The sequence below is a fragment of the Drosophila bipectinata genome, chromosome 2L, assembly GCF_030179905.1.
Source record: "Drosophila bipectinata strain 14024-0381.07 chromosome 2L, DbipHiC1v2, whole genome shotgun sequence".
NCBI classification, from domain to species: domain Eukaryota; kingdom Metazoa; phylum Arthropoda; class Insecta; order Diptera; family Drosophilidae; genus Drosophila; species Drosophila bipectinata.
Window position 1 is genome coordinate 21,211,250 of NC_091736.1, and position 20,556 is coordinate 21,231,805.

At 39.3% G+C, this 20,556-nt stretch overlaps 2 protein-coding genes across 4 annotated transcripts; both read left to right on the forward strand.

Annotated features, from left to right (window-relative positions):
* The first annotated feature begins 4,200 nt into the window (after positions 1 to 4,200).
* Positions 4,201 to 7,507, forward strand: LOC108121125 (facilitated trehalose transporter Tret1-like). Of its 2 annotated transcripts, none has more exons than XM_070277492.1 (6): positions 4,201 to 4,293; positions 5,884 to 6,128; positions 6,188 to 6,318; positions 6,376 to 6,707; positions 6,761 to 7,173; positions 7,231 to 7,507. In XM_070277492.1, the coding sequence occupies exons 2-6, from the start codon at positions 6,027 to 6,029 to the stop codon at positions 7,429 to 7,431; spliced, it is 1,179 nt and encodes a 392-aa protein (XP_070133593.1). In that variant the 5' UTR covers positions 4,201 to 4,293; positions 5,884 to 6,026; the 3' UTR covers positions 7,432 to 7,507. The 2 variants fall into 2 exon arrangements, with proteins under 2 accessions (XP_070133593.1, XP_017090549.2); XM_017235060.3 differs by lacking the exon at positions 4,201 to 4,293 and adding an exon at positions 5,747 to 5,838 and having other exon boundaries at positions 5,899 to 6,128.
* A 6,946-nt stretch (positions 7,508 to 14,453) lies between these two features.
* OtopLb (Otopetrin-like b) lies at positions 14,454 to 19,929 on the forward strand. 2 transcript variants are annotated; one of them, XM_017235068.3, is made up of 6 exons: positions 15,687 to 15,913; positions 16,702 to 17,142; positions 17,783 to 17,935; positions 18,004 to 18,221; positions 18,281 to 19,246; positions 19,304 to 19,929. In XM_017235068.3, the coding sequence occupies exons 1-6, from the start codon at positions 15,804 to 15,806 to the stop codon at positions 19,819 to 19,821; spliced, it is 2,406 nt and encodes an 801-aa protein (XP_017090557.2). In that variant the 5' UTR covers positions 15,687 to 15,803; the 3' UTR covers positions 19,822 to 19,929. The 2 variants fall into 2 exon arrangements, with proteins under 2 accessions (XP_017090558.1, XP_017090557.2); XM_017235069.3 differs by lacking the exons at positions 15,687 to 15,913; positions 16,702 to 17,142 and adding an exon at positions 14,454 to 14,673.
* Positions 19,930 to 20,556: the final 627 nt, after the last annotated feature.

A 20,556-nucleotide genomic window follows, 5' to 3' on the forward strand; every position in this document is an offset into this window, starting at 1 on the left:
TTACTGGTATTATTAAAGGCCACAAAAAGTGGTCGTTGGCCCCATAGTGCACTGTGTCGCGAGTCTTCATGGCCTTTCTGCATTTTCGATAATTTCGCAAAGCCCAAAAATGCATTTGCCAAGCTATTCGTGCCGTCTAAGAACTCGCCACGGGGCCGGGGAGAAGTAGGAAATTACATTATTTTACGCTCAGTCGTGTTGTAAATAGATAGAAAATTCGTTTACAAAAATATCCCTATGAGCTTTAAACTTGCGTCAGATTTGCGTTGTAAGGGAGTGGGAGTGTGAGAGTGCGGTGGAATCAATTAGCTTTCTTGGGTTGCCAAAAGGACTACAATATAATTATATATAATGAGAAGCTACCTGTAACTGGACATCTGCCGCGGGCTGCATACCAGGATACAGGACAGAACTGTTAAATCAATTTCGATTCAAAATTAGGTATGTATTTACCTTTAGGAATAACACTAAAGAAACATGAAACCAAAAATATAGATTCGTAGCATCCGGTTAAATTTAACTGCCCCTCACTAACTTTGTTTTCATCTCCAATGACCCAAATAGACAGAGAATACTGTTTGCAGCTAAAAGTTTGGAGGGTGCAGATGGGAAATATCGGATTGATGCCAGATGCCAGATGAAATTGCGGTAAGTGCTCTAGACCCGCTGGTCTGCTGGTAAGAGTTCAGCTTGAAAGCTCTACGATTGATATCGCCCCACCACGAAGTAATATGGAAATCATGTAAATATGTGTTTTTATAATTACTTGGCTGCGACTAGGCACCTGTAAATCGGGAACAACAAATGCTTTATCGCAGACAAACAAATCGCTTTATGAAACTTTATAAATGGCATCACAAACTTGCCATGTTTTCGAATAAATCAAATACAACAAACATATCCGAGAAAAGTGCACGAAACTTTGCCGGGCAACACTTTTGCTTTTATGTTATTTATTTTGTGGCTGCCTCAAGACGTTGCACGCCACGTCTTTGGCCACTGCAATCGCTGCCGCCCTTGCCGCTGCAACCTTGGCAATTTATGGGCTACACTTGTTACACATACGACATGTGGGACGTGTGCAGCGGCTAAGACAAATCGATGGCTGTTGGCGTTGCAGCCACTTCTTTTGTGGCACAAACAATGGCAAGGGTATAATTTATTGAACACTTTGTTGCACTCGGCACTATTCTTAAACCCCGAGCCCAAGAGCTATTAAATTAAGTATTTGCTTGCGCACCTTCGTGTTAGTACTTTCAGTAATTTGTTTCTTAATAATAATGCGTTAGACTTTTTCATAGTTTTCAAATAAAAACGCACTTGACATAAATGCTAAAATTGGGGAGAATGTAGTAAAACTGAAAAACAAAAACAATTACATTATTTACGTATGCTTATAGTGTTAATCTTGTTTTAAATAAATTTTAGATGGTTATGGAAAGATTAATACATATACATAATCAATAAGTCCCGAGACTTACAATGAAAACTGCTGTTGCTGTTCTTGTTCCATCGAAAGCAATCGCGGCACTCACATGGAAAAAAACCTTTTTCATGTTCAATTTTTTATGAAGTATAGTAAATACACTTCCGTATGATATCTGTGTCTTTCATTATAATTTTTTTCACTTCACTCACACTTTCCGGTGTAACGGCTTCCACAGGTCTACCCGAGCGTTTAGCGTGGTTTGTGTCGGTACGACCACGTCTAACTCCGGCAATAGCTGCCATATAACTGATCGGAAATGATCTAACTTTCGTTTCTTTAAAGAAAGAAGTTTGGAAGAATTCGGACTTAGATGTTATGGCTCCGCCATAAGTTAGTTTCCTTTCTTGTTAGTTACAATAGGCTGGATTGTGAGACTCTTATTCAAAACAATTTGGCATAAAAATGGTAAAAAAAATAAATCTCAGAAAACAAGAATGGAACCTTTGCAAGGTTTTGTCGATTGTCAGTTTTATGAAAGTTGTATTGCTGTCATAGTCAGCCATAATCAATAAAAATGTCCTACTTTGAGAAGATTAAAAATGTATCTACTTTATTTACATTAAGAGACTCTCTTCACACGTTGCATACGATTGAAAAAATTAAAATGCCTTCTACAAGGGAATCGTAAAAATAAGATGAAGTTGGTGTCAAAAATTTGCCACGCACACCCCCGCCCCCAAAACAGAAATCTGGTTGTACCACCAGTTCGTTAATGTTTTTGAAAAATGTTTTGATGCCCGACTGTTTTAATGATCAAAAACCAACAAAATCGGTAATTTTTAGAGGAGTTTTAGATTTTTTAGTCTGCCCAAGCCCAAAAATATGCAGCAAAAATTTGTTGCGGAGAATCTATGCCGTTAAAGTTTAAACTTAAAATTTTAGTTAAATAATATAGTCTGGAAAATCTACTAAAGTCCTTTCTTTTTTTTTTTTTTTTTTTTTTTTAAATCACTTATTTAATAATGTTTTTTACTCACTTATGTTTGTGTTCATTAGCATGAGGGAATATGTAATGGAAAACATTAAGCACTACCACGGATTTATTAATGGATTATGCACATTCGTTGGACTATATAATTTAGTTCCATCCTTTAACTAAAATTGTATTGGCACTGTGACAAATGTAATTAAAAAAAAGTGCTTGCTCGAATTACCAAAACATTTATTAATTTCGTGGCTCCTCTCACTCCCCTCTCTACAACTACAATATTTTTGACCCGGAGGGATTTTGAAATTAATTATGTTTTCATATAACTGGGGAACTAAATTGAATGGGCTTCGTGAAAATAATTTTATATATCTAGTTTATTATTGTATAAATTTTTGTGTTAACCATTATGGAGTATCCCTACGAGAAGCAACTGCGTATTAGGGAAGTGAGCACTTCCGTTTCTCCGGCCCCACCGCACACACCCAAACATCACATTTCCGGATATGAATTTCCGGCTCACTTTTCAGTCGGACTTCGTGTGGCTTTCATTGTTTGTTCAGTGGCAGGACTTTGACCCAAAACTGCATCCTGTCGCCGGCCAAAAACCGAATTCACATTCCAAAACGCATTCATAATTAACGCGACAAATGCGCAACAGTTTCTGACTTTGATATGGAAATCTCTGAAATCGAACACAATTGTGAGCTCAATCTTCAACCGGTTGTTACCAGTAACTGGCCATTAAACCTTATTAAATTTCGGAATTTTACCGGTTTATTTTTAGCTCTTTACCGGCTTTCCCGGTCCTATCTCTCCTCCATCTCGTCCAGTGCTCGAGTAAATTGGAAATCCTCAATCAGAACACAGAAATATTTTGGTTGCCCCCACTTGTTTACTCTGGAGCATTGTGGCTGCCAAAAAATTCTATTTTGGTTAGACGTGCGGTTTCCTCGGTTGGCTGGCACATAAATATGCATGAAGGCGGCGGCCCCAGGAGGATGCTTCTAACTTATTTGCATAATGGATGTTTAATTGATTTGGGTCTGACACGAATCATTTGTCGAGCCAAAAACAAAGAATATAATATATGGTGAAAAATAAAGAAAGGATTAGTTGAGTTCAAACTGGAGTTCCTACTATTATTCCTTTGGGATTGCCCTGCCGTTATGGCCCAAAAATAGGTCTAATTTGCCATAACTACATCTCAGTGCTGCGTACTTAGTTTCGATTACTTTTTCTAAAAAGGGCGAAACGGCCATAAAAACTCTTTATGCCCGTTTTATGCCGGCACAAGCTGCGAAATATCACACAGCTGGACTCACTGGAGGCTGCTCGTTGGCCTTTTTGGCATTCACTTTTATTATGCGACTCGTTCAAGGTCTTTGAGGGATTTGGCCATGAGGCAGTATCCAGTGGACAGTGGGCAGTGCAAGACAGGGGGAGCGTATAAAACAGTTTTGTCCAAATGGCTGCAGTCAAAAGGAAAATGCTTTGTGGAACTTTTGGCCAAAACTAAAGATGCATAAGAGAGTGGTAATCCTCCAAATGGGAAAGTTTTCCCAACGGCTCTGAAAGCAGTCTGATTGTCTCCCAGCTAGTTTTTTGAGCCATTTATTAATGCTCAAGTGTTTATATTTTCCATTTTCTTGTTTCCTTGTAATTTTCCTGGCGAACACCCTGGCAATTTTCCATTTCAGGGAGCAGATTCTTTCAGTGCACTTCCCACCGCAGAACCCATCATTTAAATTACAAAATTTCAACGGCTCCGACATCAATCAACGACTGCCCATCTGAAGTGTTAGTTTTGGCATTGGCCGAGTAAACTTTTATAATTAGCTGCTGCTCCCGGCTGTCGGAACAAGTGGAGAAAACTGTGAGTGCAAGAAAATCTAATTAAAGCCGTGAAGGCATTGGCCCGAAAACATCCTCTAATCAAGCATATAAATTGGGGCTTAACCCGAGCTGTGTATCACTTTCAATAAACTCTCCAGACTGGCCTTGCTGCTAAACTTTCCCCTGGAAGTGCTCAAAACTTCGCCAGTCTCCGGTCCGAGTCACAATTAGCTTTTCCCAAGCTAATCAAGTCTTTGAAGTGGCTTTCTAAATGCATTCAGCTATCAGAAGGCGACCCTCAGAAGCCTCATGCATATTGAAGTAAGTGGTTGGGTCGAGCTCGAATTGTCTCTTGACCTTAGAGTACGAGTATGTGATTACGAATTCAGTCCGCTACACTCGATGCTAATCATGCATCCTTTCAGAGGAGCGGAAACAGGAAGCTCCTAGCTTGACCCACAACAATTAATTTTGTATTTTCGATGCCATTCCCAGCCATCCAGGAAATTGTCAAACATTCATTTTTTTTAATTGCGGCGTTTGTCTCTTTGCACTTAGACAAATTTCCGTAACATTGAAAATTAATTTTCATTTAAGCCAGTGCACTGTTTTAAGACGAAATTAAATAAAAATATATCGATAAAGCTTGATAAATGTAAACCAGATGCAAGGCAATCCCCGCTCCACAGCATATGTATGTGCTGTTTTAATTTAGAATTGCTGAAACGAGAATAGTAAACCGCTGTCAGCCTGTGGCGTTGGAAATTTGCATTACATCCAATTTGGTGTTCTGGCAGTTTGGTTGAAAAGCAACACAAAAATTCCCACAACAATATGAAATCGGTATGTGGGACAAACAAGTACTTGCAGTGTTGTCATTAAATTTGTAGAGGAGAAAACAGAATACATACATATTTAAGTAATATTGACCAAATTTTACATAGATAGGACAAGTTCTATGCTTTATGTAATTAATGGGCTTACAAAATATGTATAGGAATTAGAAAATATGAGTTGTGGTTTTATGTGAGGATTAATAATTTCAGTTTGAAAAAACTTTTAATTTTTGAAGCAAAGATCAAAGAGCTATCTCAAAAATTTGTATGCACTTAATCATGTCTTAAATTTAATTAAAAAACAACAAATTAGACACAATTCCTTAAGCTATTTTAGGACATAAAAATTCAAAAATATTGCCACTACTATATATTAATATTTAAAGTTTTAATGCTTTTCAGATAAAACCAAAAAATAAATTTATTACCAAATAAGTAATAACTTTATTTTTGTTCCCTTTTGCTACATTGAAAAAGCTCAGTAGTTCACTATATTATTTCCCTTCTCTGTGATAATAGAGATTTTTTCTTAAATACACAAAGAATGAACCCTGACAGTGCAAAAGTAGGAGCTTGCTTTCCCCACGAGCTTTTTAGATTTCTTCACATTATATATAAGTGGGGGTAGTAGTGAGAAGTAGCTTTAACTTTTGTAATCTCCGTCCGTTAACTACAAAAAATGGCAAATCTTTTAAACAACCGGTTTCTGAAGCGGGAAACGCGTTACCAATTTCTGGCAACAATTATTGGTGAGAACAAATACATCATGATCCTTTCGACTCTTACAATTACAGGACCTTTTTATTTAGTGAATATCATAACATTTGCTCATGGAATCGGATTGGGGTGGCTTTCTCCGACCTTGACTAAAATCCAAACGACGGACTCCCCGCTCGACTTTGCCGTAAATATCGATGAAATATCCTGGCTGGGATCGATGCTGGGACTAGGAAGTTTGTGCGGAAATTTGGTTATTGGCTTTTTACTGGAGCGAGCAGGTAGAAAGTTTTTCCTATATCTGCTAGCTGCACCCTACGCGGTGAGTGGAAGAATTCAATAAATTAAAAAGCAATAAAAACAATAGCTTTTTCCCTAAAGTGCCTTTGGATTCTGATTTACTGCGCATCCAATGTGTACTTTCTGTATGCCGCCCGGTTTTTAGGTGGATTTATTGGAGGAGTGTCCTACGTAGTTTTACCCATTTTCATCAGTGAAATAGCGGACACTAGGTAAGTTCTTGTACTAAAGGTAAAATAAAAGAAACTATCTAATTCATTCCTTCGAAGTATTCGAGGATCCCTGACTTCAATCCTGATGCTATCGGTGAATCTTGGAGTATTAGTTGGGTATATTTCTAGCTCCTACCTCGACTATCACGTGGTTCCCTTGGTAGCCATATTCCTGCCAATTGTCTACTTTTTGGCTACTCTGATGCTGCCAGAATCAGCTCCCTATCTCTTGAAAAAAAACCAGCTCACTGCAGCTGAAATGTCCTTTCGGTACTACAAAAATCAACGAGGGGCGAAGCAGAATTCAATGGATTCTTTTCAAGAGCTAAAACTAGCAGTGTTGTCTCAGCAGATGAACAACCGTGCTGGATTCACATTAAAAGACTTTAGTAAGATTCTTAAATTTTTTTAACTCGAAATCTACTAATATTTGGTATTTTAGTTACAAAACCAGCTCTTAAAGGGTTTGCAGCAGCTTTTGTTCTTTGCACCGGATTCGAATTCAGTAATGTCTTTAGCTTCATCAACTATATGTCGGATATATTCGCCAAGTCTGGATCGTTTCTGGATGTCGACACCTGTACAATAATAATTGGTCTTGTCCAAGTAATTGGAGTTTACACCTCAACCATATTTGTGGACATCGTAGGACGAAGGTTGCTGCTGCTGATTTCCACTTTGGGAGTGGGAGTTGGATGCATGGCATTTGGATGCTTTACATATTTTGGAGAACTCCACGATCTTCACGACTATACTTGGATTCCATTTGTTCTGATGATTTTCATTATTTATGTGGCTAATGTGGGTCTGATTGGACTCTTCTTTCTTGTGATTGTAGAAGTACATCCAGCAAAGGTAACTTATTGACGAATTGTCGCATTACATTAAATAACTTTCTACTAAATATTACAGATTCGATCTGTTGCCACATCTATTTCGGTAGCTTGGATGAGCATCCTTGTCTTTGTAACGCTGAAGCTATTTCCATTGTTACTTCACTTCTGGGGAATGCCCTACACCATGTGGTTCTCAGCCATGTTTAGTTTAGTAACTTTTTTTTATTTCCTATTCTTTCTGTCTGAAACCAAAGGAAAGTCTATGATCGAAGAGTAAATATAATTAAAATATATTTTAATGTAATAGAAACTTTATTTAATAAAATATTGAGGCCTAGTTTGTGCTCTCGCCAACAGTAGCTGCTACATTCTTATCACTTATTTCTATAACTCAGATAATAGCTCGTCTTCTAGACTTCTAGGCAGACTAGACAGCAAGGAACCTTTTTTATGATTAGCCGACTAGATGATACAATTCTCAATCGAGTGCTCCGGTTGTGAAATGCTTGCGGGCGTCATAGCTACTTAGACCAGATGTTTTATATTTAAACAAGCTTTAAAAGTGCTGCTATCTTTCCTAGTGCCTAGTGTCGCGGAAAAAATAAAAAAAATTTATAATTGTACATAAAGTAATTTAAGAACCCTATTAAAAATGATAATTATCATTTTTCGCCATGATAATTACTATCTTATTCAGTCTGCCGCAATATTGAAATTCATGGAGATGACATATTATCAACACATATCCAGACAGCCCGTGTTAAATATACGCTTCTAGAAGTCATAAAATGTGGTAGCGGTAGGTAATGGTAGAAAAATAATTCAAATATAGTTCGAGTTAGGTAGACAGTGAGTAATGGTAATAAAGGCGTAAATACTTATGTAATTGTTAAAATGGTTAAGCCGTGTAAAACAGCTTTTGACAACTTCTCTTAGAAACAACTCACTGGAGGCAAAGAGTGTAAGCTGATAACTTTGATGAAAATTATATTCAAATATATGTTAATTTTCGAATGGTTTAAATTAACCAGAGTTGACATTTAAAGCCGTATGCTTATCCTTAGCCTTATATCCTTTTCGGGGGCCATAATAAAACCAATAAACTACAATAAAAAATCTAAAAACAAGAAAGGAAAGCTAACTTCGGGCGGAGCCGAAGTTTATATACCCTTGCAGTTAAAACCGGATATATATCGCAAACATCGGATATAGTTGGCCGATCCTTATGGGAATAGGAAAATATAATCCAATTTATTACAATACAAAATCTAAAAAATGTCCCAAACTTCTATCTTCAAAAATACGAAAGTTGATATTTCTACCAAATACCATTTCCGATCGTTCAGTTATATGGCAGCTATGGGATATAGTCGGCCGATCCTAATGAAATTTGGTAGGTTGGGTCAACTGACCAAAAATAGAATCTGCATTAAATTCCAGCTTTCTATCTTCAAAAACACGAAAGTTGGGTCATTTCCGATCGTTCAGTTATATGGCAGCTATAGGATATAGTCGGCCGATTCTAATGAAGATTGGCAGGTTGGATTAACTGACAAACAAAAATAGAATATGTACTAAGTTTCAGCTTTCTATCTTCAAAAACACAAAAAATGGGTCATTTCCGAGCGTTCAGTTTATATGGCAGCTATAAGATATAGTCGGCCGATCCTTATGAAATTTGGCATGTAGTAATGATTTGCCAAAAATAGCTCTCGTGTCAAATTAACTCTCTAACTCTAAAAACACCAAAGTTATACCATTTCCGATCAATCAGTTATATGGCAGCTATAGGATATAGTCGGCCGATCCGTTCCGACTTATATACTGCGTGCAAAGGAAAGAAGGGTGTGTGCAAAGTTTCAAGACGATAGCTTCAAAACTGAGAGACTAGTTCGCGTAGAAACGGACAGACAGACAGACGGATAGACAGACGGACAGACGGACATGCTTATATCAACTCAGAGAGTGATCCTGATCAATATATATACTTTATAGGGTCGGAGATGTCTCCTTCACTGCGTTGCACACTTTTGGACAAAATTATAATACAAGGGTATAAAAAGTATGAATGTATTATGTTTAAAATAGATTTCATGAAAACGGCATTGAGTTAACCACCAAAAATCAGTAAGAGAGACAAACAAGTAGTGTATTGTTGTTAAACTATTATGGGGCTGCCATAATACTTAAATAAAAATATTGTACCAATTTTAACATAACTGAGACACTTCTATAGCTTCTATTATTTTTATTTTTCAGCAAATAGTCATGCTCATAAAATGCTTTAATTTTGTTTTAGTTTAAAAAAAAATATCGTTTGCAATGTGCCATTCTTAAAAAATCCCAATTTTATTTTTGTTGGCTCTCGTTGACATAGATTTATGGCATACTTGAAGGCGTCGTGTAGCAAGCGCCGAGGAGCATCATCAATTTTAATAAAATCTTCCTTTGTTTTCGCTGCATGTGTGCTTTTGAGTTTGGGAGTGAACTGGAAAATTTGTCCCAGAGCGGAAGATTTTTTTCTGTCATTTTAAATGTTGCATTTTTGCTTATTGTGCTGAACTTTTTTAGAGGATATTTAGCCGCTTTTTCTGCTGTCTTTAAGTTTAGCCAACAATGGTCGCCAATAATAACTCAACAGCCTTTGTATTTGAGGGCCATTAAATGCAGCGAACTGGAGAGAAACTGAAACAAAGGCAATGACAGCTCCGAAACAATTGCACAACTAATCAATGATGGTCATCAATGGCCACCGCGGAGGGAGTGCAATGTGCAGGGTGGAAGAAGAGCAAAGAAAACACATTGGGAAAACAATTAAACTAATTGACGGCAATTTATACGAAACAAAGACACAGGAACTGTGCGAAAATAGTCCCAGTATATATGTGGGTAGAAAGGACCAAAGAACGAAAGAAGAAAACAGGGAAACTTACACAAAAAACTAAAAGTTTTATAGGAGAAAATTGGAGCTAAAAAGTTTTTCCACACAGCATCGAAAAGTAAACCGCTGAAAACGAAGGCAACCGCCAAGCAGAGAGAGTCTGGCGGGAAAATCCATTAACTTGGCCACTAATGAAACCACATTGAAAGAGTACCCGCCACCACCACCGGCATCCACTAACTAATTGACACAGTCGGGTCCGAAACGCGAATTAGTCCGTCGTGCAGACTCCGATTGCATCGCTCATACGACCCGTATGCCAGACTCAACCCGTTAATCTAGAAATTATATGGTCAAGCTGTTACCGTTCGCCACTAAATCGGATTGTGATTAGGGCTTGGATTACGTTTTCTCATATTTGTACCCGTGTTGTGGTCTCCGACCTAACAGTGCAAATATTTCATGATCATTTTCTGAATCTTTTCAGTGTGTTTTACAGAAATTCGTTGCTCTCATCATACATATGTACATGTACATTCATATGCCGGAAAGTACACCATACTTCTCATTGATATACAATATAAATATGCCGAGGTAATGATTTTAGGAATATTTTTCGTTTGCTGTTTGTGTAATTTTATAAGGAGTTTCTCACACCCCACACCTTATATGTATGTATATCTATACAAAGAAATATAAAAAATTTATTATAATTTTTTTTTTGCCGCATAGCGGTTGTAAATTTTAATAAATTTTAAAACTGGCTCTATCCTGCTGTGCATATTTTCTCGTTTTCAAAATTATGAGCTCTTAAAAATTTAGGGCCGGGTTCGAGACATAACCAGAACAAACTTAGGGGATAAGATGCTATCATTGAGCAAACATGAAAGCCAAGTGTCTTATCCGCTTATCCTGCAAGAGAATCTCTTGGCATCCTAGGCGATTGATCCACTTAGAGCCGGTCCCTGCAACTCCCGGCCAACAGGGTGTATGTGGACTCTAAGTTCTCCTGCTGTTTGCTTTATGGCCCCCTAACCCACTGACTGTCGCACACGTCCATACATTTATTAGCATATTTCCAGCCACTCCCCCGATGCTTAATGATGCAAAAATGTAAAACAACAGCGTGACCCCGCCAACCTCCCGAAGATGTAAGGGCTTTCCAACCCATTTCTCCAGCTCCCCCAGTCCGCCAGGATTGTGGATTGTCATTGGCATTTCTGCTGCGGCATACTGATTTTGTTATTCTGCGAACTGGCTCGGCATGACGTACGCGATTTTATTTCCCAAACGTGAATAGAAACCCAAACTGCGAAATAACCGTGCCAAAAAACTATCACCAAAGAAAGGAGCACCAGTGAAAAAAGCCAAGACCATGGTTGGGAGTCTTCGATTTGAGTGGCTTAAGTGCGCATAATTTTATGTACATAAACATATGTATGTGCATTCGAGTACAAGGCGATACATAATTATGAAAATAATAATAGTTTTATATCCTTGTCTTACTCAGAAATAAGACAATATAATATATATAAAACACATAAACTACAAAGAAGAATCTGGAACTTTCAAAATCTCTCATGAGCTTTCTATTTAACAATGAGGGTGGTTTTAGGCCAAAGTGTACCTCCAGTTGACTCAAAACATTCAAGATTGGTTTTTGAAATTTTCCTAAGTTGTTTTTGCACCTTGTGGCGGAATGCATACGCTGCTCGTCTTAAAACTTCTGTTTTCGTCCGCTGTCAAAATCCAAAGAGTCCTACCAGGACTTTCAAACGAGGAAGGGCTTAGCTCGAGAATGCAGCTGAGTGCCAAAAGTTTTGGCTTCAACTTTCGACGGACGGCAAAGTGGCGAAACTTCTTCGCAAAGAAAACAGCAGGAAGCCTCGGGTCTGATGTTAAATTGTTTGGCAGGGCGATGCCTAAGTATTTCGCAGGCCAACCGGTTCAAAGCAGTCAAGAGCCAAGCGAATATTTCAACCTTGTTACCGAATAGGTAAAATTTAATTCATGACAAAAATCTCTCCAATACATCCCACATTGCAATTCCCTTTTCCAATTCCCCCAGGGCTAATAAGCATCTGAAACTCAATCAAAAATACCCATTCGAAATTCAGCTTTGGTTATTTGCAATATAAGTATCAATTTTCTCACCTACTGGGAAAATCTAATTATGCTTCTGAAATAGGCTTTTCTTCGCATACATATTCAGTAGCTATTCAATTTTCGGAAAATTTGTTTGCCATAAAGGTACAAAGAACTTTCATGTTCTTTGAGCCAACATGTCAAGAAAAGAAGCTAACGGAGCAGAGATAAATGTAATGTGCTTATACTACAATGGCTTTTGTTGCAAGGCAGGTGTTGGCCTTCCCACTAGGAATAAAAAATGTTGTGAATTTGAGGCATGTTACCTTTTCATCTTTTGTAACGCATGCAGGATTAATCCATAATTATACTTTTTACAGGTGCCTTTAAAGGTTAGCACTTTATTTTCAGCTCAGTTTTAGCTAAAAGCCTCCTACCAAAACGCATGAATGCCCTCCGAGTAGAATTCAAATAGCTGAATGGTCGACTCTGGAGTGAAAGGTAAATGCGTGAACAGTTGGCTGATTAAATAAGTGGCTAAGACCCTCAACGAATGGGCCGGAGCTTGAATTAATAGGAACACTTTATGCCAACGTTAATGTCAGTTTGGCAACGAAAACTAATCGAAATTTCTTATGTAATGGGGCTTCCCGCCAAAAGCTTTGTGATCACTTCGCACTCCGTTTTATACTCATACACAGCGTTGGCGGACATGTAGGGAGCATTTCCCTGGCACCATCGTTTTGACACATGGCTGACACTTTCATTAGCAGGCTTGCACCAATTTCATCCGGAATTTGACGCCGCCAGACACCGAAGATTGTTTGGAAAGTTTACCTCGCTTTACAGAATTTCTCATACCGCTTAATTTTCCAAGCAATGGAAGATAAATAAAATCTTAATTAGCTGCTTGCAAATCCATTTAGTTCCGCACCTCCGTCATTACCATCTCTGAACCCTCTGGCCCTTGGTTTACTGATGAAAGCCATCCAAACTTTGTCACGCAACTGATGTCGTTCGTGGAGTGCCTCTGTTCGCCCGTGGGCAAAAACCTCATGGTCGGGCTCCCAGATAAATCTCTCGCCACACTCTCCATATCCAAGTAAGCACAAGCATAAGTTAAAACTTTCCAGCAACAGTTCCACGCCAGACCATTCATTAGCATGCAAATTTGAAAATTTATCAGTTGGTGGAGTCCGTACTTGCACTTAAAAAAAATTGCCAAAATGGCAATGTAAGGAGGTTTAATAAGTGGAAAGTGGAATTGTGGCTGCTTGGGTTCAAAAAACTCACAAAAATATATTTTCACCAAATATTTAATGAAAAGTAAAAATTTTTCCTAAAGTATTTTGACCGCCTGTGGTGTTGCTCCTGGCTAGGTCTTGCTTTTGATCCTAGTCCTGCTTCTAAGAGCAGAATTTTGTCTCACTTTTGGCCCTTTTTTGGCGCGAGGACCGCAAATGGTTCGGTGGAAGCTCCACTAACTGCATCAGCTCGCATGACAAACTTTGGAGCACAAATTACACATGGAAGAGGACAGTAGTCGAGGCTGGTGGAAAGTAGAGTCTCCTGACGTATGTTAACAATATACGGCGTGGTCGGTTGGTACAGCATATGCTCCGGCATGTGAATATTTATCGACATGACCTCAGTTGAATTGAGGTCAGAAAGGTTTCCAAAATTTTTGGTGCTCTGAAATGTGTGGAAAATTCAAAGAAAAAAAACTCAATGAATTATAAATACTTTCATCCGATACATTTAAAATACCCAAAACCAAACATTGAGGTAAAAACACTCTTTAATGACAATCATTTCTATTTTAGTAAAAGTTACCCATTTGAAACTCACCATTAAATGACCGAAGCACCTTTTTTTCATATTAAAATTGTTGTTTTTCTTATCGTTCTGGAAAATATTAGTTAGGATCGATAAAACAAGAATGCGTATGTATATGAACAAATGTTGACACAAGTAATTGATTACAAGCGTAAACAAAAGCGGCGTCTGATTTTTAAACAGATTTTAAGAACTGATAGTGATTTATGGTGTGCTATAGTCCATACCATTTTAGAGACAAGGTTTTCCTTGGTTGGGTGGCAAACAAGCAGGGTCGGAATTGCGACCCGCGAAAGATAGCCCCACTCCATATATTTGCCTTTGGTCCGCTACTGCGGTCCTCTGCGTAGCGGAACCCTTCGCAATATCTTGGTATTAACTAATAACAATTTTAGGTTTGCCATATCGCTACTGTGTATGTTGGCATTTAAAACTGGAGGATGACTCGGAAGATAAGAATCGAGTTTAGGTTTGGGGCTCAGTGTTCCAAGAACTGCGCTACCATATGCACAAAAATTAATAGCGGATGATTTAACATAATCATATATTTAACATCTTTCCAAAAAATGGAAACATAAAAACTTTTAAACCTTTAAAAAACTTTTAAAAATCGAAAATTAAAGTGAAATCAATCAAAGGTTTACAATCAGTTCAGTAATCCATGGTGGAACGAAACAGTGAAGTTCAGTACGAAAGAATGCCGACGGTTACCTTCAGGTAAGGTGTTTGGTTTAAAAATAAAATGTTTTCTTCGTAAATTCATATCGAATATTTAAGATACTTGATTATAAAAACTTGGTGATCCATATCCCTTTAAATAAGTGAGACTAAATGGAAATAATGTGATTGATCCAAAAAACCAATAGCGTTTGAGCATGTCAAACAAAAATTGATCATAGCTTGTCCAAAATCTATAATTATTAGTGTTTTCACACTTTGATCAAGTCAATGGGGCTCGATAATTTGATTCTGAAGGACACCTTTGTGCCTTTTGTTAAAATCGATTTCAGACAACTTGAGTTTCATAATCATTTCGCAAATGATTGACACTTTGCCCACGTAACTTTCACCGCAGTAAACAGTTTCTTCAGCTGATACTGAATCAGCGGACACCTCACAGCTTTTTCTATTATTTTCCAAAAACCGAAAAATATATCTACTAAAGTAAATACTCCGATGACGTCACATCTCGAGGGGGTATTTTTAAAATTAGCGTGGGTCTTTGACATTATTTTGGAGATCGTATAACTCATGTCATGTGTCATGTGTATGGGTAAATATTGGCTCGTCTTAAGATCGACAAACATTGTTGACCCAGTAAACAAGCCAAGAACACTGAAATCTAGACTGGAATAATGGCAGAGATAAGGCGGAACATCGTCTGGGAAATCAGAGGCGTTTACAGCACTCCGTACACGATAATCAACAATATTGACAAGTCGTTTGGAGATGACGCGCCTCACTCGTGGAATCTTGGAGGTCTCAATACATAGAGTTTATATACTGGGAATTGCAGGCGCTATATATAGTACATATAGCATACATAATGAAGTGCAAATAGGCTAATAAATTAAGGCAACAGTACGGCTGCAATAGATTTATTTACCCACACGGATCACACTCTCGTACCCGCACGGCAAAAATAGCAGGCTAATAACAACGCTAATCAGTTAGTCAAATATCGTCTGGCCGATAGCTCCGACAATTGGAGTAACTGGTTCAAAAACACCTCAGTCTTCCCACTGACACGGGTCTGTAAGGGCCGGAAACTTGCGCATTAAGTCTACTCGGGGATCTTCGGTTCTCGATCGGATCATCTTTCCACAAAATTGTTCATTGCCCCGACAATGTCCCTAGTCAATCTTAAATCTAGTGACCTGTACGATCAACCCATAAATCTGTGGAAAACCAAACAGCGGGTTCATTACCACCACGATGTGGTGTCCAGAGAAAAAAAGTGCGTTTCGGTCTTACATTTTCAAAGCAGTGGCACGGCATATAGTCCCGATTGAGTTTCCGCAACCAACAAAATAAAAATAATAAACTTAAAAGATATTCTATAATGTTTAAATCCCAATTAAAAATATTCTTTTTTTCGAACTGTGTTACATATTATATTTATGTAATGTCTTATAGGTATCAAAGAAATTAAAATTATTTTTCCTTTTTTTATTAACGAAATGTAGTGTAGTTCCTTTATTCGCTGAAGAATTCTTTCTAATCGGACAACTACCTTAAAATCAAAAAAATGTCAGTAAATAAAATGATTTTTGTTGGTAAATTGTTGTCTTTTTTTCAAGTTTTTAACATAACAAAGCCCCAGCTCAAATTCCAGACACCGATTGCGGGGCACAAAAGAAAACGTGATCACTTAATGTGAATGCAAACAGTAGAAACCGGGCACCAAGTTATCTGTCCATTGATTGATGAGACAACGGCTTGACTTATCAACTCACTTATACACAAATTAAAGGTTCTTCCTTCAAAACACGCGCTGTGATGTTAGTGATATTATCAGGGTGATGGGCAGAAATCGATCAAAAAGCAATCAAAGCTGGACAATTCTGCAAATGTGTGCGATTCTTCCAGGGTCATCCGAAGAAATCGCCTTTTTTTCACAATCGGGTGCCCAAAGTAAAGTCAGTTGATCGGAAAACTTTGGAACCGTCGAACTATATGCGTGCCACTGCCATAAAATCGGGTATCCTTCGCGATAGTCTAATACAAGTTCCGATCCCTCAACAGCAACCAAGCTACCGCCGATGGCTGTGAATACATAACCCTAAGTGTACCAAAGAAAGCCTCGTTTTCGCGCTCCCCCCCGAGCTCGCTGCCCCCGTCTATCCCGGGGACCCCACCCCACTTGGGTGCTGCTACCTCCAGCCAAGTGGTCCGCTACGCCAGGACCTCGTGCGATCACTGCGGACACCACCAGATTCCGGTCATGTCACCGCACCCCATCTCCCCGCTGGCCAAGTCCCAAACAAATCTGGACCTCGTGGAGCACGCCAGCCAGCGCCAGGCCCTGCTCCCCCTGCCGACGATCGGAGTCCATCGCGAGGACTCTGCCTGCACTCTTCAGGTGTCCCGGAGGCCCTCACTCCTTCTCCAGGAAATTCTCACACAGCGACCGCCGATCTACGGCCGAAAGGACGCTTTTCTCACACCACGGATAGCCAGAAATGGGTATTTTCCATAAAAAATATGTTCAGTTTTTTTACGTGTATTTTAGTTTTGTTCAAAAATATGCAACGGGGTGAAGGAGAATTTTCATCCTATCTGAATTCGTGCTATAGGTGGCTTTTTAGATATTTTTAATAATATCTATAGGTTTCTGCCATTTTGAAAAGGAAGGACTGAGTAAAAGTCTATTACATCGTGTATTTTATTACATTCGTGATCTTGCAGATAGAAGCATGGGACTTGGGGCAAAGCGTACGCGATATTTGCGAATCTTATTCGACCCAAAATATAACTTATAAATTTTCTTTTTTAAATTTAATGTTATTATTTATTAGAATTTTTAATGTTAAATTATAATATAATGCTATCATTTGATTGTTTATTATTTATTCTTAAATCTATACGTCTTAGCTTAAAAAAAAAGCTTATGACTTTAAATTTGTATAATATTATTCGTACGTCATTTTTAATGAGATTTATGAAATATTTTATTCGGACTCCTGTCTGCCTGTTTGTGAGCCAACAGTGGATTAGATCCGACAGACTTAAAAAACCTCACACACCCTTCTATCCAATGAGGAAAGGGTTAAAAGGTATAAACTTTATGAACAAAATAATACAAAATTTACTTTTTTTTTCTTAGAAACTTGCCAGAAACCGCCAGCGGCAGTACCGCAACCATAAACTTACAAAGTGGAATGACGAGCGTCAGAAATGGATCGACAGCCTTCTTCGACAATGGAGCCAAGAGCTTTCAGGCTAAGCAACAAAAGGAAAAGAACCGGCGGACCGGAAAGTAAGTCAAAACAAAATATCCATGCATTTATTCCAAAGCTAATAGACAATTGTCTTGAATTTAATCAGTGACGCCATAAGTTCGGCATTGTCGGCCACCTATTGCAAACTTTTGGTTCTGCTCGGCGTGTGTCTGCCAATCACTGAAGTGATATCGGATCAGATACCGACCTACGTTTACCAGGGATTCTACGTGTACCTCTACTGCGGCAGTATACTGTTTGTGGTATTTCTTTACATTAGTGCCTTTCGCCATAGATCGCTCTTCAATGCCCTAAAGGAGTACCGTAAGAACCGCTAATTTGATCGAAAAAGTACATTTTAAGTTTATATTTCAAACTTTCAGATGAGAAGAACAGCAATGTGCATTTGAAGCATAAAGTGACCCACTTTGGTAGCTTCTACTTGAGGGTAGGAGCCATAGCCTTTGCCATTGGCACAATGGTCTACTCTGGCCTAGAGTTCGGTCAGTTCTTTGAACTCAATGGCCATCCTGGCTGCCGAGACGTCTTCGTGGCAATCACGCCCATTTGCCGCATGGTGCTGTGCATCGCCCAGGTGCAGTTCATCTTTCTGAACACCACCTACATGGACATGGCCCGGCACAAGGTGACCTCGCGGTTTGGGCTGATGCACATGGTGGCCACCAACTTATGCGAGTGGCTGTACGTCCTGGTGGAGGAGACCAAGCACGAGATTTTTCACATCAGTCAGCACGAAGTGGATCCGGCCCACGATCTTGTGGTCCACAATCATAATAGAACCGACTGGGCGGCGGTCAACGAGTCCTTGCACTTGCACCACCACAGCCACTCGCACCTGACGGTCAGGGATCCTCTGAACAACACCGTTCTGGCCACAAATGTGAGCTCTATCATTGCAAACATAACTGTGACGCCCTCCCCCACAGCAGCCACTGTGTTTAGTGGCTGTTCCCGTACTACGATTATGGGCTCCTTGGTCCAGCAGCTCTCCCCCTTCCTCTTTCCCTGCACCATCGAGTACTCGCTGATATGCGCTGTTATTCTCTTTGAAATGTGGAAGACGGTGAAGTCCATTCCGGACATCGACAAGTCCCGCAAGAACTCCGTTAAACCGGTGACCCAGAAACCGGCTCACCACTTCTCGGTGGACTGCTCGCAATCGCACAAGGGCCTCTTCTTCGGTATTTTGATCATTGTGATGACCATCATCTCTATGATTATGTACTTTGTCCTCTACACCCAGCCTGGCTACGAGCTTATTGCCACCCAGGAGGTCACCCTCTGGGAGACCTTTATGTACTTCATGTGTGCCTCGGCTGTGATAACGGGTAAGTGAATTTAAACTTGAATTAGGGTCAAATAATATATGTAAAATATAAACCAAGGCATGTTCCTGATGCGGGATCTTCGCTACATCAAGGACACCAGCGACGAGCATCACTCCATGGACCTGGATAACCTTCTCCTGATTGTGGCCCAAACTGGGGTGTACCTGTATGGCATGTTCAGCATCCTGGGCAGCTACTTCGCCAAGTGGGACACTGTCCCCGACCGGGTGGAAGGCATTATAGCCGAGGTATTCGGGGTGGTGCAGACCTCCCTGCAGACGATGTTCATCCTCCACTCGAGCCACCGCCGGTGCAAGGGCGCCAAGCAGGTGCGGAGGAAGCCGGGCAGGGAAATCATCACCTTCCTGCTGGTAGCCAACATCGCCATTTGGTTCGTGAACACCCTCATTAAAGGGCGGGCCGTGTTCCGGGAGAGCCACCTTGAGTTCTTCGGCGTCTGGGGGTGGACGATCATCACCCACATTTCCATGCCCTTGGCCATATTCTATCGATTCCATTCCACGATCTGCCTGTTCGAGGTCTGGAAGATCACCTACAAGGCTAAGGCTCACTAGCCGCCGAACGAGCTTCTCGATAAGTTTTCTCTAACTCTTGTCCTTTAACGCAAACTTTCGAAGAAAATAGTTAATTTATGAATAAGCGCAAAACTGTAAAATTCCTTAAATGTATAATAAAAATTTAATTTATTAAACTAACAAAAAAAATATATTATATATTTACTATATCAAGTGCAGCCGTTATTATACCCTTTTGGTGAAACGCAGTGAAGTTGAAATCTTTAACCTCAAATATTATATATTCTTAATCAGGGTCACCTCCTGAGTTGATGTAAGCATGTCTATCTGTCTGTTTCTGCGCATACTAGACTCTCTGTTTAAAAGCTATAAACCTTAAACATCGCAAACACCCACCTTTCCTTTGCACGCAGTATATACAATATACATATATACGTATATATACGTATATATAATATACGTATATACATATATATATATGTAAGTCGGAACGAGCGGGATGACTGATCGGAAATGCCATAACTTTGGTGTTTTTATGCCCATTACTTGTATACTTTGAAGTCTATTGGAGATAGGATTTGGCATTTATTTAAACTTTTTTTCACGCCCAATCCCGCTCTCAAGCCGGAAATCACCTTGTAGCGCCAGTTCATTAATGTTTATCAATGGCTAGTCTACACCTATAAATCAAAATTCATCCAAATCAGATAGTTTTTAGAGATGCCATAGATCTTTGTACCTGGTACTCGTACAGTACAAGGGTATGTGGTAGTT